At 39.5% G+C, this 21804-nt stretch overlaps 1 protein-coding gene across 1 annotated transcript in view; it reads right to left on the bottom strand.

Moving 5' to 3' along the window:
• The window catches only part of aspm (assembly factor for spindle microtubules), a 64850-nt gene that overhangs the window by 30637 nt on the left and 12409 nt on the right, over window positions 1–21804 (bottom strand). The window contains exons 5-14 of the mRNA XM_072274183.1: window positions 19328–19474; window positions 18825–19073; window positions 14023–14090; window positions 13721–13862; window positions 11874–12004; window positions 10082–10257; window positions 6159–6301; window positions 5976–6061; window positions 5113–5331; window positions 4124–4325 (exon numbers count right to left, since the gene is read on the bottom strand). Of these exons, the coding sequence (XP_072130284.1) occupies window positions 4124–4325; window positions 5113–5331; window positions 5976–6061; window positions 6159–6301; window positions 10082–10257; window positions 11874–12004; window positions 13721–13862; window positions 14023–14090; window positions 18825–19073; window positions 19328–19474 (1563 nt within the window). The remainder of the gene's footprint in view (window positions 1–4123; window positions 4326–5112; window positions 5332–5975; window positions 6062–6158; window positions 6302–10081; window positions 10258–11873; window positions 12005–13720; window positions 13863–14022; window positions 14091–18824; window positions 19074–19327; window positions 19475–21804) is intronic.

The following is a 21804-nucleotide window of genomic DNA, read 5'->3' as shown; positions in this document are numbered from 1 at the left end:
ATGGTGGGGGAAACCTGTATTTATCACTCTTCCTAAGAAACCTGGAGCAATAGAATATGAATTACATAGGACCATAGGTTTAATGAGTCATATCACCAAGATACTTCTAAGAATTTTGATGACAAGAGCTAAAAGTAAGATACAAGCTGAAATAGCTAAAGCACAATGTGGTTTTGTGAAAGACAAAGGTACAAGAAACGCGATATTGATGTTAAGGATACTATCAGAATGAGCTATTCAAGTGCAAAAAGATTTGTTTGTTTTATCGACTACATAAAAGTATTTGATAAAGTGAAGCACAATGTTATTTGAAATATTACAGGAAACTCTAGATCTAGATTCGAAAGACCTCCACCTAATCATAAATCTGTAATGGGACAAACTGCCACCGTAAGAATAGGTGGAGAAGTGAGTCAGTTTACGAAAATCAAGAGAGGCGTTAAACAAGGGTGTGTTTTCTCCCCTGATTTATTTAATGTGTACAGTGAAACAATATTACAAAAAATACGAGACATCTTGGGAATCAAAGTTGGCAGTGAAAACATCAATAATTTCAGGTATGCTGATGACACTGTGTTAATTGCAAGCACGGAGGAAGAACGACAAAATTTAATTGATATAGTTGTTGAAGTGCAAAAATGGGTCTATCTATCAATTGCAAAAAAACAGAATGTATGGTGATATCCAAAAAGAAGGAGAATCCTATCTGCAGGCTGAGAATAAATGGGGAAGACATAAAACAAGTACAGAACTTTTGCTACTTAGGAAACTGGGTGACATCAGATGGCAGGTGCGACATGGACATCAAAAGAATAGGGATGGCAAAAGACACTTTTACGAGCATGAAGAGTAAACTAACAATACTAAACTAGGCATGACAACCCGCCTCAGAGTACTGAAATGTTACATCCATCCAGTTATGTTATATGGCTCAGAATGTCGGACAATACCTAGTAACATGAGGAAATGAATAGAAACAACAGAGATGTGATTTTTGAGAAGGATGCAAAGAGTATCATGGATGAAACAAATATCTAATGAGGATGTCATGAACAGAGCAAACACAAAAAGAGAAATAACGTATGAGATCATGAAAAGGCAAGGTAACTTCATTGGACATGTGATTAGGAAAGAGGAGTTAGAATGCATGGGAATTATGGGAAAGATTGAAGGGAAGAAAGCAAGAGGAAGACAAAGACAAATGATGATGGAGACAGCAGCCAGAGAACTGGAAATGAATACCAATGAATTGATCCACTTGACCCAAAACAGGAGTGTGGGGGCCATGGCAGTCAAAGCTCAAACTGGGCATGGCATCTGATGATGATGATTAGTGATGCTAAACTAAGTCGAATTGAAAGCAGATAGTGCTGCCAAGATGTATTAAGGGAATATGGAGAGACTGAGGGTGGTTAAGAACTGCTGAGGGAATAAAATATGGAAAAGTGTTAGGTTATCCTCTTCGAAACATGTAACAGAAGTAGAGTCGCTGTTAAATGAAGCAACAAATTTTGCACCTCATTCCTGACTTCTGATAGAACTTTAGATTAAAAACCACCACAATCCAAGAACTGGTGTGCCTCAGGGATCTGTTCTGGGACCACTACTCTCCATGATTTTTATAAGTGACCTGTATGAGGAAGTGGAGCGATGGGTTAGTAATTTTCTGATGACACAAAGGTTGGGGGTGTTGTGGAGAGTGTGAAGGGCTGTCAGAGGTTACAGCGGGTCATCGATAGGATGCAAAACTGGGTTGAGAAGTGGCAGATGGAGTTCAACCCAGATAAGTGTGAGGTGGTTCATTTTGGTAGGTCAAATATGATGACAGAATATAGTATTAATGGTAAGACACTTGGCGGTGTGGATGATCAGAGAGATCTTGGGACCTGAGTCCATAGGCTGCGCCGGTTGACTCTGTGATTAAGAAGGCATACGGTGCATTGGCCTTCATCAACCATGGGATTGAGTTTAGGAACCAAGAGGTAATGTTGTAGCTATATAGGACCCTGATCAGACCCCACTTGGAGTACTGTGTTCAGTTCTGGTCACCTCACTACAGGAAGGATGTGGAAACCATAGAAAGGGTGCAGAGGAGATTTACAAGGATGTTGCCTGGATTGGGGAGCATGCCTTATGAGAATAGGTTGAGTGAACTCGGCCTTTTCTCCTTGGAGCGACGGAGGATGAGAGGTGACCTGATAAAGGTGTATAAAATGATAAGAGGCATTGATCATGTGGATAGCCGGGAGCCTTTTTTCCAGGGCTGAAATGGCTAGCATGACAGGGCACGAATTTAAGGTGCTTGGAAGTAGGTACAGAGGAGATGTCGGGAAAAGTTTTTGTTGTTTTTTTTTAAATGCAGAGAATCGTGAGTGCGTGGAATGGGCTGCCGGCAACGGTGGTGGAGGTGGCTACGATAGGGTCTTTGATAAGTCTCCTGGATAGGTACGTGGAGCTTGGAAATTGCCTCAGGTTATCCATAGCCCTCTATTTTTCTGAGGTAATGACATGTTTGGCACATCTTTGTGGGCCGAAGGGCCTGTAATGTGCTATAGGTTTTCAATGTTTCTAACTGGTGTAGTCTGCAGGGAGATCACAAAGTTTTAAGTACTAGGGCCAATTGCAGATAAAGTGGAACTTTTAACATGCAACAAAAGGGGCAGGAACTTCTTCTGTTCCAATTTGTCTGAGAGAAAACATGCTGGGTCCAATACATTGGGTACAAGTAGGATTGAGGAATCTACCGCATTTCTATTTTGTAAAAATCAAGGCAAGCACTGAAATTAATATTGGATTCTGCTGCACAAGCAGGTAGGGTATGGGAGAATTTTGGTTGCAGGACAATCTATTTCGGTCATGCAGCAAACTAATTCGGTACCTAGTGAAGATTTGGTTGAAATCTATTAGGTTGCTGGACAATCTATTAATTTGGTTGCTATTTATTAATATTTTGAAATTACAGTCAAAGTAATAAAAAATACATACAAATTAAGATCGAATCAAGATGATGGCCAAGAGCTCTTACCTGAATAAAACATCTCAGTTTGATATAATTAATGAAAACATCTGGAGATAAAACCACATGGTCAGTTTGATCAAATGTCTGAGTAAATGAAAATGTTAACGGGGCGAGTAAAGTCTATAATTAATCGTTTGGGGAAGAAACTTGAAACTTGCAAAAAACTACAAAAACAGCCTGACAGAGACAGGTGAGAGTCCAAAGAAGAAACCTCTGCCTTAACCGAACTAGTGAAAAACAAAACCGAAATGCTTGGTAAGGCGCTCAGAAGTAAATGGGACAACATGGGAAAACCGAACAGGGACCTCAAGTGGGCAATCCTGTCAGCCAAGTGGGTGGTCCTGCAAATGACACTTCGAGTGACACCACCATTGACATTACATCTGGCATCCCTCCACGGAAGACACTCTCTAAGTTGAACAGTTCCCCTTGATAGCAACACCATCCAAACACTGGAGAATAACACCCTACATCGGACTGTTCTCCAAGACACCACCACCATCTGAACTCAGAGGAATTACTGGATGGACATGACATAAACTCCACAGGAGCCCCTAGCGATTCAAGTGGGGATGACAGTAATGAATTAAGATTAGCAGCTATGTCACAGCTTGCGTCAATGAAGACCAAAGAAGTCAAGATACACAAAATTGAAGATTAAGCTATTGCTAATCTATGTATTGACAAACAAGTGGCAGACCCAACAAATATTGCTCACACTCAACAATCTGCTGAAGGTCAGTAAGCATTTAGGGCAGAAAGGGATACAGGGAGAAGGCAGTAGGTTGGATTGAGAGGAAAATTGGATCAGCCATGATTAAATACTGGAGCAGACTCTATAGGTTAAATGGCCTAACGCTAGTTCCTGATTTGTTTCCTGATTTTAATATCCCATCATCAGTCTGTGGAAAAACACTTCTACTGGCCCTCTCTTGTGCAATGATAGCTGCTTATTTTGTATACTAACTATCCCAATGATCTTTAGAGACTTAAAAAATCAACCCCATGAGTTTTAATTAAATAGTTTATTCTGAAGGCATTCACAGAAAAACTCGTTTAAGTTTGTGTTTCATCACAGCAATATGGAACACCAATAATACTTACTGTTTGTAGGTATGGCATCAATGGAATTTTCATCAGACTCACTGGTAGATGTATCAATTGCCACTGTGCCATGCTGTGCATATTCCACTGTCTGTGTGGTTCGTTGACAAATGTTGTTCACAGGCAAAAGGCTCGGGTGGTAATGATGAATAAGGTAACATAAAACTCTACCATCAGAAAAGGGGACGGTAAAATTCTCAACCTGAAACAAGATGACAAAACTGCATAATGCATACAAGATAATTCTTGAAAATTCAAATTATTATGATTTTTCTCAGTTGGAACTCTTTAAAATAGCCATTTGCTAATATTTGAGTTCTAAGATAATTAACTGCATTGCTCGTCTATTTGAACATAGGCTAGCTCTTTACTGTAGTTTCAAAGATAATGTTAAAACTTACTACTTTTGTAACAAGTAAGATCTCCTCTTTAAAAATGCTAGGATTACTATCAAATTTATAGACCTACAAACTTCAAAACAAACAAAATTTGTTAACTATCACAAATGAATATCCTGAGTTGTTTAAAGATATTAATAATAAAAATATTATTCTGTTCTTATTGCAGCTTTCTGGTAGCTCAAAACATTGAATTTATATCAATTGTATCTGGGAAAAAAAATTCATAAGCCTTAAATTACATTAACCATATGCAAGACTTAGAAAGTTGCATCAAGAAACCAAGTTCATAAAAGATCACCATAAACCTATAATGAAATCAATCATGTGCGTGTGTGTTCATTCGTTCACCATACACCCCCCCCACCCCATGGATCAGATAGGGATGTGCACATCCTGAAAATAAATAAAATTTGAGCCAAGGAATAGGAATGAACTGGAAAATTTCCTTATACATACTATTGCATTGCCTGAAGAAGCTGTCAAAGTTCAACATCAGCAGTACCAGTCAGATAAAGAAGGCAACCAAAAGTAACTCATTTTAAAAGAGAAAAAAAACAGAATTAGATCAAATGTAACAACTTTACCTACTTTTACATCATAATATGCACATACAGCATTTATCCAGTTCATCAACAGAGTGATCTGCGGACTGTATTTTTCTGGCAAGCAGTTGAGGTCTTTATCTTTCACTGGGTGGGGTGGCACAGAAAGAGAACGCAGAGCTGCAAGTTTGTGTGATGTGTGTAAATTTTTTTTCAGAAATTCAATTTCTTCTCGCAACTGATCTTCATTTAGCAAAATCTCCACCTGAGTAGAGAAAAAAAATTAGTTAAAACCAGCAAATGTTAGTACTCTATGAACAGCAATTAAACTGGTTAACATTTTTACTTCTCAGTCTAATCAAGTTGCTTCGAATAGTGTGGTATTAGAAGGTCAAATACATAGGATCAGGGCTTCACAAACAAGAGAAAATCTGCAAATGCTGGAAATCCAAGCAACACACACAAGATGCTGAAGGATCTCAGCAGGCCAGGCAGCAAACAAAAGTAAATAATCAACATTTCAGACCGAGCCCCTTCATCAGTCCTGATATGTCAAGCGTTTACTCTCTTCCGTACATGCTGCCTGGCTTGCTGAGTTCTTCCAGTATTTTGTGTAGAATATGGGCTCTGGGCTTTTATAATATTATTAGTTATATTTGCATGCTCAGTTCACTTCAATGTACATATACTTTCCTGTACAAAGTTGCAGGACTAGTTACTACATTTACCTTTGAAAGAAAAATTAAATAACAATAGAAATTAAAAGATCATGTGTGACTTCCCAATACTAATTTCAATATTTAATTTCAGAACAAATCACAATTACAAATTAACAATTACAAAAATAGTATAACTCAAAGTCTTAAATGTTTTTGAAGTTCAATTAGATTTTCATAGTCAAAAGTGTACCTGAAAGGCAAAGATGATTCTCCACAGTAGTGCCAAAGTTTTTTCCCGATGTCCATCCACAATATCTCGAGGATCTATATCAATGCCTGGAGGAGAGGAAAAAAAACATTGTATTCAAAGACCATTTAAAAATTAGGAGTAAAGCCAATTATTTTGGCTAAAATTAAGAAAATTCAATTTTACCTCGCTCATCTTTCAAATCAACTCGAGTTTTAAGGGCTTTCAGTGCAACATCCACATTATGCAGTTTTTGAAGACGGCTGATTGCTGGGACCCTCAGCTGTTTTGAAAGTTTCCAGTCTTGGGTAAGAAGTTCAACTGCTCGCCTGTAAAAGGTCACACAACCAAAAGCTTATGGATTTTAAAAGTGCACTTCCATTGGAAATACAGAATTAAAAAAAAAACTTCATCTCGCCCCAAGATGATAAAAATCATGGACTGCTGCAGAGATAGTTTTCTAGTTCAATAAGTTGGACAATGAGGTACAAGCTATTGATGTCACATCTTCAAATAGGGCTAATTGATATTGTATTTAATATATTTAGGGAAGAATAATCTTAGTAGTGGATATTTTTATGCAAGGATTGAAATTGATTTAATTCACTCTAAAATTAGAGTTTTGCATCCAAATGAAGTCGAATAATGGTAGGCAGGAGTTGACCATGGTAGATTGGGGAAACTACACAAGATGTGAATGGCAGCAAATGCAGCAATGGACAACAACTACAGAATTGATAAACAACATGACAAGTACAAATATGGTTGGGTTTTTGTGTCTTAAAAAGGATGTGGTCAAAACATGATTAATAAAAGCTAAATATTTTATTAGATCAATGGAAAGGGTACAAATCATTGTCAAAGAAAACAAGTCTGAGGAGTAGATCAGTTTTCAATTCATACGGAAGGACCAATAAAGGTACATAGAATACTCAAGTAATCCAAGGAGCAAAGACTAGAAAAGCATTTAAACTGGAAACATTAGTAAACTTGTTATTGACCCCTTATGGACATATAAGATAAACTATATTTTGAAATAAAATTAGATTATTTTGCCATCGTCTCAACAGAAAGTTGCATACAGCCACCCAGAAAATGTGAACAAGAACGATTAATGGGCAGACAGCCAATGAAGTTCAAGATCCCTTGATCTTCATCCCAACCTTGAAAATAGTTGTGAGGGACTTAAAGATTCTCATCTCCCAGAATGCCACGAATTCTGGAATGATTCCCATAGAATATGTAACTGAGTAATCACCAGCCAAGGAATTAACTAGATTGTCTCCAGAGAAAGGGTTGTTATTTTGATTCATTAGAAAATATCAATAGAAGACACTGCCTTGTCAGTTATTTTCATTCCAGAACGACTGAGATGTCCTTCTTTTCCAAAGAAAGGGAATTCCATTCCTCCACCACCAAATCTGCCCTCACCCGCATCTCTTCCATTTTGCGCACGTCTGCCTCATTCCACACCAGGGATAGGGTTCCTCATATCCTCACCTACCTCCTCGCTAGCCTCCACGTCCAGGATATAATTCTCCATAACTTCCACCATCTCCAACGGAATCCCACTACCAAGCACATCTTTCCCTCTGCACACCCCACACCCCTACTTTCCGCTTTCCGCAGGGTTCGCCCCCTAAGCGACTTCCTTGTCCACTCCTCCCTCCCCACTGATCCTGTTTCGTTCCTGGCACTTATCCTTGCAAATGGAATAAGTGCCACCTGCCCAGACACCTCCACCCTCATTACCATTCAGGGCCCCAAACAGTCCTGCCAGGTGGGGCAACACTTCACCTGCGAATCTTCTGGGGTCATCTGCTGTACCCAGTGCTCCCGGTGTGGCCTCCTATATAATCGGTGAGACCCAACGTAGATTGGGAGACTGCTTCACCCAGCACCTACGCATCATCCGCCAGAAAAATCACCATCTCCCTGTAGCCACCCACTTCAATCCTACTTCCCATTCCAACATGTCAGTCCATGGCCTCCTCTACTGCTGCAATGAGGCCACACTCAGGATGGAGGAGCAACACCTTATTGTCTGTCTAGGTAGCCTCCAACCTGATGGCATGAACATCAATTTTTCGAACCTCTGGTAACTGCTAACCCCCTTCACCATTTTCCATTCATGTTTCCCCCTCTCACCTTCTTAATTGCTCATCCTTCCCTTTTTTCCATGGTCTTCTATCCTCCTATCTGATTCCCTCTTCCCAAGCCCTTTATCTCTTTCACCAATCAACTTGCCAGCTCTTTACATCATCCACTCTCCCTCTCCTGGTTTCACCTATCACCTACTACCTTGTACTTCTTCCTCCCCTCCCCGCCACTTTCTTGATCTGACTTCTCTTTCTTTCCAGTCCTGATGAAGCGTCTTGGCCTGAAATGTCAACAGTTTACTGATTTCCATTGGTGCTGCCTGGCCTGCTGAGTTCCTCTCACATTTTTTGTGTGTTCCTGCCTTGTCAGTTTTCAAAGCCATTCTCAAGTGGCCTCCCACTGTGAATGAACAACTGAGATATTTACAGGTAATGGATCTCTTTGATTACTGTTGGAAAGTTGCAGTTTTCTGTGAAGCCTGCAAAGTGAATTTCTGTTACCTAAACTGCTGTAACACAGGTTATCTGTATTTGAACCATTGATAAGGCGACAGACAAGAGACTTTTAAATGACATTCCCAGGGAATACAAGATTGTGGGCATCATATTAGTGTGGATGAGTGATTGTTAAATGTACAAAAAGCAGCTGAAATAAACACGTCATTTTCAGATTGAGAGGTTGTAACTTGTGGGGTCCTATAGGGGTCAATGCTGAGGCCCCAGTTATCACAATCTATATAAAAGAGTTGAATGCCAAGGTATAACGTATTCAAGATAATAAATTAGGTAATGATATGAATTCAAGAAATAATGCTCAAAGCCTTCAAGGCAGTGTAACCAAGCTTAAAGACATGGCAGAAAGCACATTAATGCATAAAAATGTAAAGTCATCTATTTTGATGGAAAATAGAAAAAAATTTTTAATGACAAGAGACTGAAATGTTTTAGTGTTCATTATCAGATTTATTATCACTGCCTTAAGATGTAATATTTGTTGTTTTGCAGAGCACAAAAATACACAAATCACTGAATATCAATGCGAAGGTTCAGTCACTAATTGGTATGGCAAATGGTATATAACCTTAATGGCAAGGGACTTCAGTAAAGACATTGTACTACCATCACCCAGTGCCCTAGTAGTAGCACAGCTGGAATTCTGTCTACACGCCAGGACCCTGTACTAAGTATTAACTAGCACCCAAAGTTAATTAGATTTTGGGGGTGTGGGTCAAAATTATACATGAGGAAAGATTAAGCAGACTGAGCCCATACAGGCTCTAGTTTGGAAGAATGACAATGATTTTTGAAAAAATACAAAATTCTCATGGGAATTCACAGGGTAGATTCGAGGGTAATGACTCCTGACAAAGATGCTCCAGAGGCTATCTCAGTATATGGGAACAGTCTGTTAGGACTGAGATGAGGTATAACTATGCCCAGATGGAAAATTCAATCATTACTTCTCTACTCAAGAAGGCTGTGTAACTCAGTCAGCAAATATGTTCAAGATGGTGCCCTGTTGATTTTTGGCTATTATGGGTTATGAGGTTAGTACAGGAAAGGGACATAGAGGTAAGAGATTATCCAATGGAATAATAGACAGGAAATGATAAATGCCCCAACCCTATTGTCATCTAATATCCATAAAGATCTACCAGTAAAGCAATATATTAAAACAGCTCTTTGGTTCAAGGTCACAATAAAAATCATTATTGCATTGTTAACTTGTAAAAATTACTTTTAATTTAAAATAATTATAATTCAGTTGTTTGGATACTTCTTTTTGACAAACTAGCAGTGGCCCCACTTCCAAATCCAGCATCGTTCTCATATCCTTACGACTTGGACTCAGTTGCCACCTACTAATACACAATAGAGCTGCACAAATCTAACTGTCATTGTTGGGTACAACAGACAACCAACCAATCAGTTTGGATTATACAGCTCATTTATAAGTTAATTGTAAAAGTATTATTGCTCCACTGGATAATTAAAATATACTGTACTTACACCAAGCGAATACCACATCGAAGATCTACAGCAAGGTTGGTGACCGCAAAATTAAATTCATGAAGTGGCATCTGACAATGACTGACGGTCAACCCCAGGAAACCAAGATGACGGCAAATGTCTCCTTCACCACTAAGGAAGTCTCTTGAGAAGGCAAGTAAAAGGTCTTTGCTTGCCTAAGCAAAAAAAAAGACAAGTTAAAGGAGCTTGGTAGTAAACAAAGTTACAATCTAATGCACCCTTATCCTTTACCCAGGGCACGCATAATTGTAGGCCAAATGCAATTTCACAGCTGCCCTACAAAAAGTTTTCTAATACAATGAAAACACGAGGAATTCTGCAGATGCTGGAATTTCAAGCAACACACATAAAAGTTGCTGGTGAACACAGCAGGCCAGGCAGCAACTCTAGGAAGAGGTACAGTCGACGTTTTGGGCCAAGACCCTTCGTCAGGACTAACTGAAAGAAGAGCTAGTAAGAGATTTGAAAGTGGGAGGGGGAGATCCGAAATGATAGGAGAAGACAGGAGGGGGAGGGATTGACAAAAGGGATATGAGAGGCCTTGGGAGAAAGAAGGGGTGGGGGTGGGGGGGAAGTCCAGAGGATGGGCAAGGGGTATAGAGAGAGGGACAGAGGGAGAAAAAGGAGAGAGAAAAAAAGAGTGTGTGTATATGAATAAATACATAATGGATGGGGTTCCGCTAATAACTTCCGCTGCCCCACCTCCCCCTCATACTCCATCTGTTATTTATTTATTTATATACACACAATTTTTTTTTTTTCTCTCTCTCCTTCTTCTCCCTCTGCCCCTCTCACTATACCCCTTGCCCATCCTCTGGGCATCCCCCCTCCCCTTTTCTTTCTCCCTGGGCCTCCTGTCCCATGATCCTCTCATATCCCTTTTGCCAATCACCTGTCCAGCTCTTGGCTCCATCCCTCCCCCTCCTGTCTTCTCCTATCATTTTGGATCTCCCCCTCCCTCTTCCAAATCTCTTACTAGCTCTTCTTTCAGTTAGTCCTGACGAAGGGTCTCGGCCCGAAACGTTGACTGTACCGCTTCGTAGAGATGCTGCCTGGCCTGCTGTGTTCACCAGCAACTTTGATGTGTGTTGCCTAATACAATGGAGTTCATTTTTAATTCAGAAGTACTGCCTATTTTTCTATTTTAACAAAAATCAATAAAATTGTAGAAACCAAATTAGACACGTTTACCAAATGAGTTTGTCTTTAACAGATACCACAGGTATACATAAATTCCCAGTGCACAAAGCCAAAGGATGCTGTATTTTAATTTATTTGTTCCATGTTTGGTGTGCACACATGCTCAAGGCCCTCGTGCACAAAACCAATTTTTACAGCATTCAAGTAAATCTTAAATCTCATATTTATTTCAAATCATTTTGGTTTGAACATCAGTCTAAATGGAGAATATAATATTATGCATAATCAGAAAGTGGATTTTAATAAATTGAGAATGACATTTCTAAAAACTTTAACTTCACATATAAAATGTTATGATTACAAGTTAATGTAATGAATGTTTTCATCTTAGTACTAGATTTGAAGACCAAACAGGTTAATTGAAAACATTCTATCCCAATGACCTGCTTTAGAATTTAATAAAACAATGGAAGAGTGAAATGGTATCACACAGAATCATGGACGTAGCCATGTTCTAGACTAATTGTTCATCATTATAAAAGATAGTTAATCTTCAACTACATGTATTGCTTTAATACTTGTTATTAAGAAAGCATATCTATGACAGAAGACATACCTGTCAGCATCTTACCTTAAATTCAGCATCTTTGCAGAAAAGACATGGATCATGATCTATCATTCTGGATTGTTTGGCACAATCAAGAAACCAAACCAGAAGTAGGAATTTCTTCAGTGTGAATTGTGCCAAAACTTCCTGGTGTTCTAGAAAAGTCAAATCACAAAAGCTAGAGTATTTGAATTTATTTTCCAACTCACATTAGTAACAGATTCAAAATTTGAATGTCAAAAGTCATCATTAAAACTATTTCTTTCATTAGTTTGAAGTAATGGGCTTGAAGTGCATTATTGATTACAAGCTTCATATTTTAGTTGTAAAATACACCTTCTGGTGCTACTTGGACACGTCTTCAGCGATGAACCCGGGGTCATAGGGTGTTTCGGTCTTTAATGATCAGACAACCTCGACCGGGCGACCCAGCCAGGAGTGATCAGCCCCCGACGTGTGTCCAAGTGGCGCACTAATCCACGGATCCCCCCTCCAGATCCACAGCCACCACAAGGCCTTTTCAGCGGCCTCAAGAATGTTCTCGGTGGTTCTTCTGCACTGCAGTCCTTTAACTCCAAGGAGTTTTAGAGTCCACTGTAATGAATGGCCAACAAAGCCCCAGCACCCAACTTCGAATGGCTCACAGCGAGCTCTCCAGCTATTGCTCCAGCGTTCCGCAACAGGATCTGTATACCTAGCCCTCTTGCGCTCGTTGGCCTCTTCAATCCGGTCTTCCCAAGGGACAGTAAGTTCCAACAGGATCACTTGCTTTGTAGACTCCGACATTAACACCATGTCCGGACGGAGCAGAGTGGCTGCGAAGTTCTCTGGGAACTTGAGCTGCCTCCCTAGGTCAACTTGGAGCTGCCAGTCTCATGCAGTGGCAAGAAGCCCTCCCGAGGAACTAGGCCGATGTTGAGCCTTCTCCCCCGCTTTAATAAAGGTTATGGACTGTTTGAGAGATTTTTGCTGTCTTGGATCTTGAACAGTTGGGGCAAAAATTCATCCCTGACTACCATATGTAAGTGGGTACTAGATTACGGACTGCCCACTATATAATAAATACTCCAGTAGCCAAAGATGAATTTCTACCTCTTGGTGTTATGTATCAAAACATTCTAGATAACTGCATAAACTGTACATAGGGAAAACACATCCTCAGCTGATATTATTGCAATTATATAATGCAATTTTAAAAAAAAAACAAACAATCCCTTAGCTGGGATTTATAGCACTCAAACTGGGTCTAGAGGTATTAACTTATAAAAGAGTGCCATGAAGTACATGTGACTACAATATCCAACACCAAACTATGTTAGCATAGGGTTCAATCAAATAGAATTTCAACATTAATTTGCATGATACAGATTACTGGCATTTTAAATGTAGTTTTTGGAAATCTGGATGTAACAATATTAAACAAAATTGACCGGCTTTGTATTCCAAAAATATTGGTGATGAAAAGGATTTCAAATAAGAAATAAAACTTTTCATGCTGTTAAAGAGCTTACAACTTTAAAAATATCAGAACATGGAGGTGTAAGGAAATCATACAATTGCTTCAGGAAGTTCTCCAATAAAGACAAATCACAGCTAATATTAGCACAGATAATGGCATTTCATCAAGCTTCTTCACTAGTCACTAATAGTTGCATAATCGTTATTGTAACTGGAAGTTGCAAGTTAAAATCCTACTGCTTTGAGATTCAAATCTGTACACTTGTGGTCAAAGCATGTCTTCATGTCTAGTCAAAATTTGCATCCACTTCTCTAAATTCTAATGGAGATCCTTTTATTTCTTTTAACTTTGATTTACATATTCAATTCAAAGCTTGGACTACAATCCATATATTGAAAGTAAAATTGCTTACCATCACCATACAAATGTGGTACTGTTGGATGTCTATACACTGCAGCTATGTCAGAATTCCAAAGCAAACGATTTAAAATGAATCTGGCCAATCCATTAACATCACTGTTGCTTTCCAATGGAATCATCTCACCAAAAACACACTAAAGTGTAACAAAAGTTGAAAAATATAAGCAAATACACTAAAATTCTCTACAAACTAACAGAATTGACTATATTACTGTTAGTTTTGCTTACTATATCAAACATTATATTTAAAGAAACAACATAACTTTTTTTTAGTTGCAGCAAATAAAACCCTACCTCTAATCCAATTCGTAGCCATAGAGGATTATATGACAAAAGCCATTTGAGGATCTTCTGTCGATGTCCTATTGTGGATAAAAAGAAATTAACAGAACAGCAAATACCCATTCTTCAAGTATTCAATACTAAAAATGGGGTGTCAGGGAGGGGTAGCACCTCTGGGGGGGGAACATGTCGCGTCCTTTTCAGGGCGGTTAGTCCACCTTTGTTCCCCACCTGGCACTCAGCTCTCACCTGTGGCTCCCCGTAGCTGTTTGGATGTGACAGTGGCCACACCCCGGGCAACGGCTTCGACAAGCGGGCTAAACCAGGTGAGGGTAGCCGACGGGTCTCAAACCCTCGGTGAGATAGGGAGTTGTCTATCCCAGCATGTGAAGACAGACTCCGGCGGATTGAGTGGACGAGACCAATGGAAGGTCCAACGGTCAAGAAGGCGGTCTCTGCAAGCGTCGTGGAACGTGTAGAGCAGGACAAGACACAGAAGATGTCCTGGTCATCCACTGCGCCTAGTCCCATCTCCAGCCGTCTAGACTCTGTCTTGCCACTGGACCCAGATGGGAATTGGGAAGAGAGAGTGAGGCTGACACTGCGCAACTCTCCCTCACTTAAATCCAAATCACCCGCTAGTCTCGACACCATCATTATGGTGTCGAGGTCCTCATCGACGTCAACGATGGACGAACAACAACACTAAAAATGCAAAGCAGAACTCAGTAGTGACCATGGTGAATTTGGTTTGCTATGGCCCTCAGTAAAAAAAATTATTCTCAATGCAAATCGAATATTCAGTTCAGAATAATTGAAATCTAATTAAACCTAAATAGTGGGGAACTCATGGTGATAAAAGTGCTATCTTTTGTAAACATCCTCAGCCTGTGAAAAAGGATCTGATTTCCATTCAACATTACTAGTGATAAACAAGTGATCTACCAACATCAGGTATAATACCCTACTCCGTTTCTATAAATATTGAATAGATTGAGGCATTCTGGAAATTCACTTCTGTCCTCTCAAGTCAGACAACGCTGAGAAACTGAAAATGTCTGGCTTCAATAAACATCGGAAAAATATTTCAGAATTGTCCGACACTTTGCAAGAGGGACAAGGAGAGAAAATGTACCCAAGTACTTTTGACTGTGAGCAAAAGTTAGAGAACCAGCAAAATGTTAACTAAATGTTTTACAATAGGATCTGCTAAGTTCTTCAATATGGTGTAAATTATGATGAGTACCAGATTTTAAATCATGGCATGTGGTAAATCACTTTAATTTAAGTGTACTGACACACGGATGTAGATGGAAACTTTCTGAATAAACTATTTGCTTGAAAAGCTTCTTGCTAATCAAAGCTTCAAAAATCATTTATATCAGTGTACAAAAGGGCATAGAATTTTAACCAAGTGAGTAGTTTCAAAATGAAAGATTCGCTTTTTCATCTGATTTCATGCGTTCCTCCCACTGCGTATAAATTATACAAGCAGCATTGAATCAGCACTGTAGTGAGGGTCTATGTTTTATGATTGGGCTCAAGCAGTAATATGTTGGAACTATAGCAAAGGACGCAGCCATAGGCCCATTAAATGCCAGCTGACAGTAGAGCAACCTGGCCAATTCCCAACTACTTCCACATTGCTCTGCTACTTGCAGTCCATGTGCTTATTCAAATCCATCTTGAAAGCCTTAAATTCTGTTAATTTATAAATTACCAAGGCAATGTGTGGAAGGGTTAATAGGAGAATTCAGTGAGGCTGAACAACAGAAAAGCCTAAAACCCAAGTGCCAAAAGTTCAGACCTCAGGCTCTCCAGCAGAAGACCTCAAAAGATAAACTGGAGAGGTCACATCTGGGTAGGACCGGCCCCAATGTCTCACAAGGGTAAGGGTGCTGCTTGTTTTTATCAGGGAGAGTTTAGAAACTCTCCCAGATAAAAGCAAGCTTCAGAAGGAGAAAAATTTTAAGTCAGCAGAGAAAGAAGCAAATTAGAAGGAATAGAATAAAAACAGAGGAAAACAATATAAAGGCAAGTATGAACACTGGCACGTAAAGGCGTGACACGGATCTGAACGAGTGCAACTAAAAAACACCAAAGACAGTAAATGTTAGTTGGTTACCTATAGGACCCCAAATAGAGATGTTGAGGTAGGGAATTGAATTAAACAGATAAATGGAGGTGCATACAATAAGGGTACAATTACAAACATAGGAAAATTCAAACTGAATTTGGAAGGTTGCATGTGATTTTTTTTGAAACGTATGTTTAGGGATGAATCAGAAAGTAAGCTATTCCTTACTGTGCCTTGTGCAATGAGAAAAGAATAATTAATTTTATTGTGCGTTTGTGCATTTAGGGAAGTGTGACAATAATATGACAGAAACCTTCAGTAACACGAGAATGTGAGCTGGTAGAAATTAGGGTCCCAAATCTGAATTTAGGAAACAAGGTTGCGAAGTGGCATAAACTATGATAAACATGGTATATAACTAAATGGATTAACAGTGATTAGGAATGAATCAAGATGATTTAGTTGTGGCTTATGAAGGAAATTAGGTATAGTATTTTAACTAAAAAGCAGAAATGCAACATTACCAAAACAAAAGCAGCATGCCTGAGGATTGAGAACAGTTCAGAATTCAGAGACCAAAGAAGAAAGATGATGCAAGAATGAAAGCTTACTGGGAAGATAAATGAAGACTGCAAAAGCTTCCTTAAACATGTGGGAAAAAAAGTCCATGAACAAAACTGTAGGTTCAAAAGTCAGAAATGGGACAAGTTACTATTGGGAACAAAGAAAGCACACGTGACCATAAAGGAGGGCACAAATAACCTCACAGATATGCTCAAGGATCAAGGGTTAAGTGAAGGAAATCATATATATCCAAGTATTGCAATGGAAACTAATGGACTTAAGGTTAACAAATCCGCAAGCCCTGACAACCTACAACCTAGAGAACTAAAGAAAGTGGCCGTAGAAATAGTAAATGCATTTGTGGTCATCTTGCACAGTGTACTGAGATACTGGAACTATAGTTACAGATGGGGGGGGGAATGACAATTATTATCCCAGTATTTTAAAAAAAGGAGAGGAAAAAAGGAATTACAGACTAGCATCCAGTCTCAGGAGGGTGAAAGGTGCTGGAATCTATTGTAAGAGAAATGCATTAACAAAACAATTGTATCAAATCAATAGGACTGAACAAAACCAGCATCAGCTTTTGAAAGGGAAACCATGCAAATCCACTGCAGTTTGAGGATATAATTAATAGAAAGGGAGAATTACTAGATGTGGTGCATTCTGATTTTCTGAAAGTCTTTTCTTAAATCTGTATAAAAGCGGAGCTTGCAAAATTAAATCAAATGAAACCGAGGATAGTAAACCAGCATGAATTGAGAATTGACTGAAGACAGGAAACAATAGGAATAAATGGGTCTTTCTCAGGGGGCGGAGAGTAACAGTTCAGCTGAAAGACCTTAACTCAAAACTTTCATTCTCCAAAGATACTGCCTGTCTTACTGCGTTTCTCCAGCATGTTGTGTGTTGCTCCAGAGGGCAGCCTTGGTGGCCTTTTGGGTCTGTAAGAGCTAGTGAGGAACTACAGATGTACTGTAAGTGCTCAAATGTCAATTGCTTATAATATATGGTGGTAATTTAAGTGCAGCGACTGAACACATCTCTACATTTGCAGATGAACAAAGCTGGGATAAGAAAAGTAAGCTGGGGAAGAAAACTTTCCGTGATTCTAGCCTTTCTTGTCGTGCTAACAATTTTTATACCCTTATAATCTTCTAAACACTATAATTCTGTCCTTGGAGCAAAAATGTTCCAGCACGATTTAGAAAAGTTGATTGTGTGGGAAAATGCTAGGCCATTGCAATTGAAACTTTACTTTAAAAACAAAGATTTCTTAAGTGGTGACAGATTAGGAAAAGATCAATTGCAATGAGACCCAGCTGTCGTTAACACTAGTTGTTAAAATCAACAGTTAGCAGGCAATTAGAAAGGCAAATGGAATTACTGGGCAATACTACAAGACAATCTGAGTACCAGGAACAATAATGTCTTGCAGCAGTTGCACAGGGCTTAAATGAGGGCCCAAGGATGTTTTTGCCATGGTACAAAAAAGATTTACCAGATTGATTACTGGGATGGAAGGACTGATACGGTTGGAAAAAAAATCATAGGGTATCTCATTGATTATATAACTTTTTTAACAAGATTAGAAAAGTTAGTTCTCAGAGGATTTTCCCCATGGCTAAATATTCCAAAACCAAGGGTCCCTGCTTCAGGATATGGAGAACACTATTTACAGCAGAAAAAGTTTTTGTCTCTCCATTGAGAGGATGGTGATTCTGTGCAATTCCTTTTCATCGAAAGCTGTAAGAGAAAATAAATAAACATATTCGGTATATAAAAGGAATTAAGTGATAAAGGGAAAAGCTAGGAAAATGGTACTGATCATTCATGCAATCAATGGTAGAGCAGACACAAAAAGGGCCAAACGATCCTACTTTTATTTTCCATTTTTCTATGTAAAATAAATAGATATTTTCCGTAGTAAGGGAATCACAAAGTTAGGGCAAGTGGGAGAGATAATGGTTTGGCTCGGATCTTATCAAATAGTAGATCAAGCACCAAGGTATGAACGGCTTCCTACTTCTATTTAACCTCCTGCCAATATATTGTTTGTGAACGTAATTCTATATTAATTCAAATAAAGGATTGCTTTTGTAAAAAATAAACTGCAGAGCATAACAACGGCCATTTGCTGCATTAAATAAGAATTAGATGTTTGCAAGGTTACCAAAGTCTTTCCAGAGACATCGGTCTTTCCGTACAAGGAGATGTTTTGCTTCAATGGCTGCTTCCAGTTTCTGTATAACTTTGACCATCCTTTCAGATGTGAATAACCTGCAGGCTGCACGGCGGAGGCGATTGAGTCTACATTTTGCAGTATACGCTCTCAATGACATTTCTTCTTTAGTTGGTGCAGAAGGAACACTAATTTTGTGATGCTGAATCTCAGAACCAATGAACAATGTAGCAGTATTCACTGGAAAGTAGAGCCAAATATTTAGAAGTTAACAGCATGATGTGTAAAAGTGCAGCAATTTCCTCCCACACTATTGTATGCGCTAGTACATTCTATTGCTTGCGTTTAATTAATTGATTTTTCAAAACTGATTCAAATCTGAAAATGTCAAGACTGAATGAATTACATGGCAATGTCAGTGAGAAAATGTAGCAACTCCAAAATAATATGAGAGAACATACTAAAGATAGTATACAGTAAACATCGTAACGCACCTCTAGAGGACTCTGTGTTCACTGTAAAGTCATCAGGAGTAAGAATAAAATTTAACCACCATGTGAATCCTCTTTCCTGCTTCTCCTTCCATCGTTCATCATAAAACATATTTTTTGCAGCAAATGGTAATGGGTGTCTTGGAATAACTGAAAAATACAGGTAACCATATTAAACGCTTCCCAAGGAAATTCAAATCAAAATGTTTATGCAATCAATAGCTTTCAATTTACAACATATGCAGGTAGACTGGAGGAATCAGGTTGGTGCTGGACCCCAAGAAAGGGAGTTTGTGGAGTCCCTCCAAGATGGATTCTTAGAACAGCTTGTACTGGTGCCTACCAGAGAGAAAGCAATTCTAGATTTAGTGTTGTGCAATGAACCAGATTTGATCAGGGACCTCGAGGTAAAAGAGCCATTAGGAGATAGTAACCATAATATGATAAGTTTTAATCTACAATTTGAGAGGGAGAAGGGAAACTCGGAAGTGTCAGTATTACAATTGAACAAAGGGAACTATGGTGCTATGAGGGAGGAGCTGGCCAAAGTTCAATGGAACAATACCCTAGCAGGGATGGCAGTGGAACAGCAATGGCAAGTGTTTCTGGGAATAATGCAGAAGGTGCAGGATCAGTTCGTTCCAAAGAGGAAGAAAGATCCTAAGGGGAGTAAGGGGAGTCCGTGGCTGACAAGGGAAGTAATGGACAGTATAAAAATAAAAGAGAAGAAGTATAACATAGTAAAGACGAGTGGGAAGCCGGAGGATTGGGAAACTTTTAAAGAGCAACAGAAGGTAAATAAAAAGGCAATACGTGGAGAAAAAATGTGGTACGAAGGTAAACTAGCCAAGAATATAAAGGAGGATAGTAAAAGCTTCTTTAGGTATGTGAAAAGGAAAAAAATAGTTAAGACTAAAATTGGGCCCTTGAAGACAGAAGCAGGTGAATTTATTATGGGGAACGAGGAAATGGCAGACGAGTTGAACAGGTATTTTGGATCTGTCTTCACTAGGGAAGACATAAACAATCTCCCAGATGTAATAGTGGCCAAAAGACCTAGGGTAATGGACGAATTGAAGGAAATTTATATTAGGCAGGAAATAGTGTTGGATAGGCTGTTGGGTCTGCAGGCTGATAAGTCCCCGGAACCTGATGGTCTGCATCTCAGGGTACTTACTGAGGTGGCTTTAGAAATCGTGGACGCATTGGTAATCATTTTCCAATGTTCTATAGATTCGGGATCAGTTCCTGTGGATTGGAGGGTGGCTAATGTTGTCCCTCTCTTCAAGAAGGGAGGAAGAGAGAAAACAGGGAATTACAGACCGGTTAGCCTGACGTCGGTGGTGGGAAAGATGCTGGAGTCAATTATAAAAGATGAAATTACGACACATCTGGATAGTAGTAACAGGATTGATCTGAGTCAGCATGGATTTACGAAGGGGAAATCGTGCTTGACTAACCTTCTGGAATTTTCTGAGGATGTAACTATGAAAATAGACAAGGGAGAGCCAGTAGATGTAGTGTACCTGGACTTTCAGAAAGCCTTTGATAAAGTCCCACATAGGAGATTAGTGGGCAAAATTAGGGCACATGGTATTGGGAGCAGAGTACTGACATGGATTGAAAATTGGCTGGCTGACAGAAAACAAAGAGTAGCGAGTAGCGAGTAGCGATTCCTTTCGGAATGGCAGGCAGTGACCAGTGGGGTACCGCTGGGTTCAGTGCTCAGACCGCAGCTGTTTGCAATATATATTAATGATTTAGATGAGGGAATTAAAAGTAACATTAGCAAATTTGCCGATGACACAAAGCCGGGAGGCAGTGTGAAATGTGAGGAGGATGTTATGAGAATGCAGGGTGACTTGGACAGGCTGGGTGAGTGGGCAGATGCAAGGCAGATGCAGTTTAATGTGGATAAGTGTGAGGTTATCCATTTTGGTGGTAAGAACGGGAAGGCAGATTATTATCTAAATGGAGTCAAGTTAGGAAAAGGGGAAGCACAACGAGATCTAGGTGTTCTTGTACATCAGTCACTGAAAGCAAGCATGCAAGTACAGCAGGCAGTGAAAAAAGCTAATGGCATGCTGGCCTTCATAACAGGGGGAATTGAGTATAAGAGCAAAGAGGTCCTTCTGCAGCTGTACAGGGCCCTGGTGAGACCACACCTGGAGTACTGTGTGCAGTTTTGGTCTCCAAATTTGAGGAAGGATATTCTTGCTATTGAGGGAGTGCAGCGTAGGTTCACAAGGTTAATTCCCGGGATGGCGGGACTGTCATATGTCGAAAGATTGGAGCGGCTGGGCTTGTATACTCTGGAATTTAGAAGGCTGAGAGGGGATCTTATTGAAACATATAAGATTATTAAGGGATTGGACACGCTGCAGGCAGGAAGCACGTTCCCGCTGATGGGTGAGTCCAGAACCAGAGGCCACAGTTTAAGAATTAGGGATAGGCCATTTAGAACGGAGTTAAGGAAAAAC

Source organism: Mobula birostris, chromosome 12 (assembly GCF_030028105.1).
Source record: "Mobula birostris isolate sMobBir1 chromosome 12, sMobBir1.hap1, whole genome shotgun sequence".
NCBI classification, from domain to species: domain Eukaryota; kingdom Metazoa; phylum Chordata; class Chondrichthyes; order Myliobatiformes; family Myliobatidae; genus Mobula; species Mobula birostris.
Note: the sequence above shows the minus strand (reverse complement) of the source record. Positions and strands in the feature narration are given on the sequence as shown.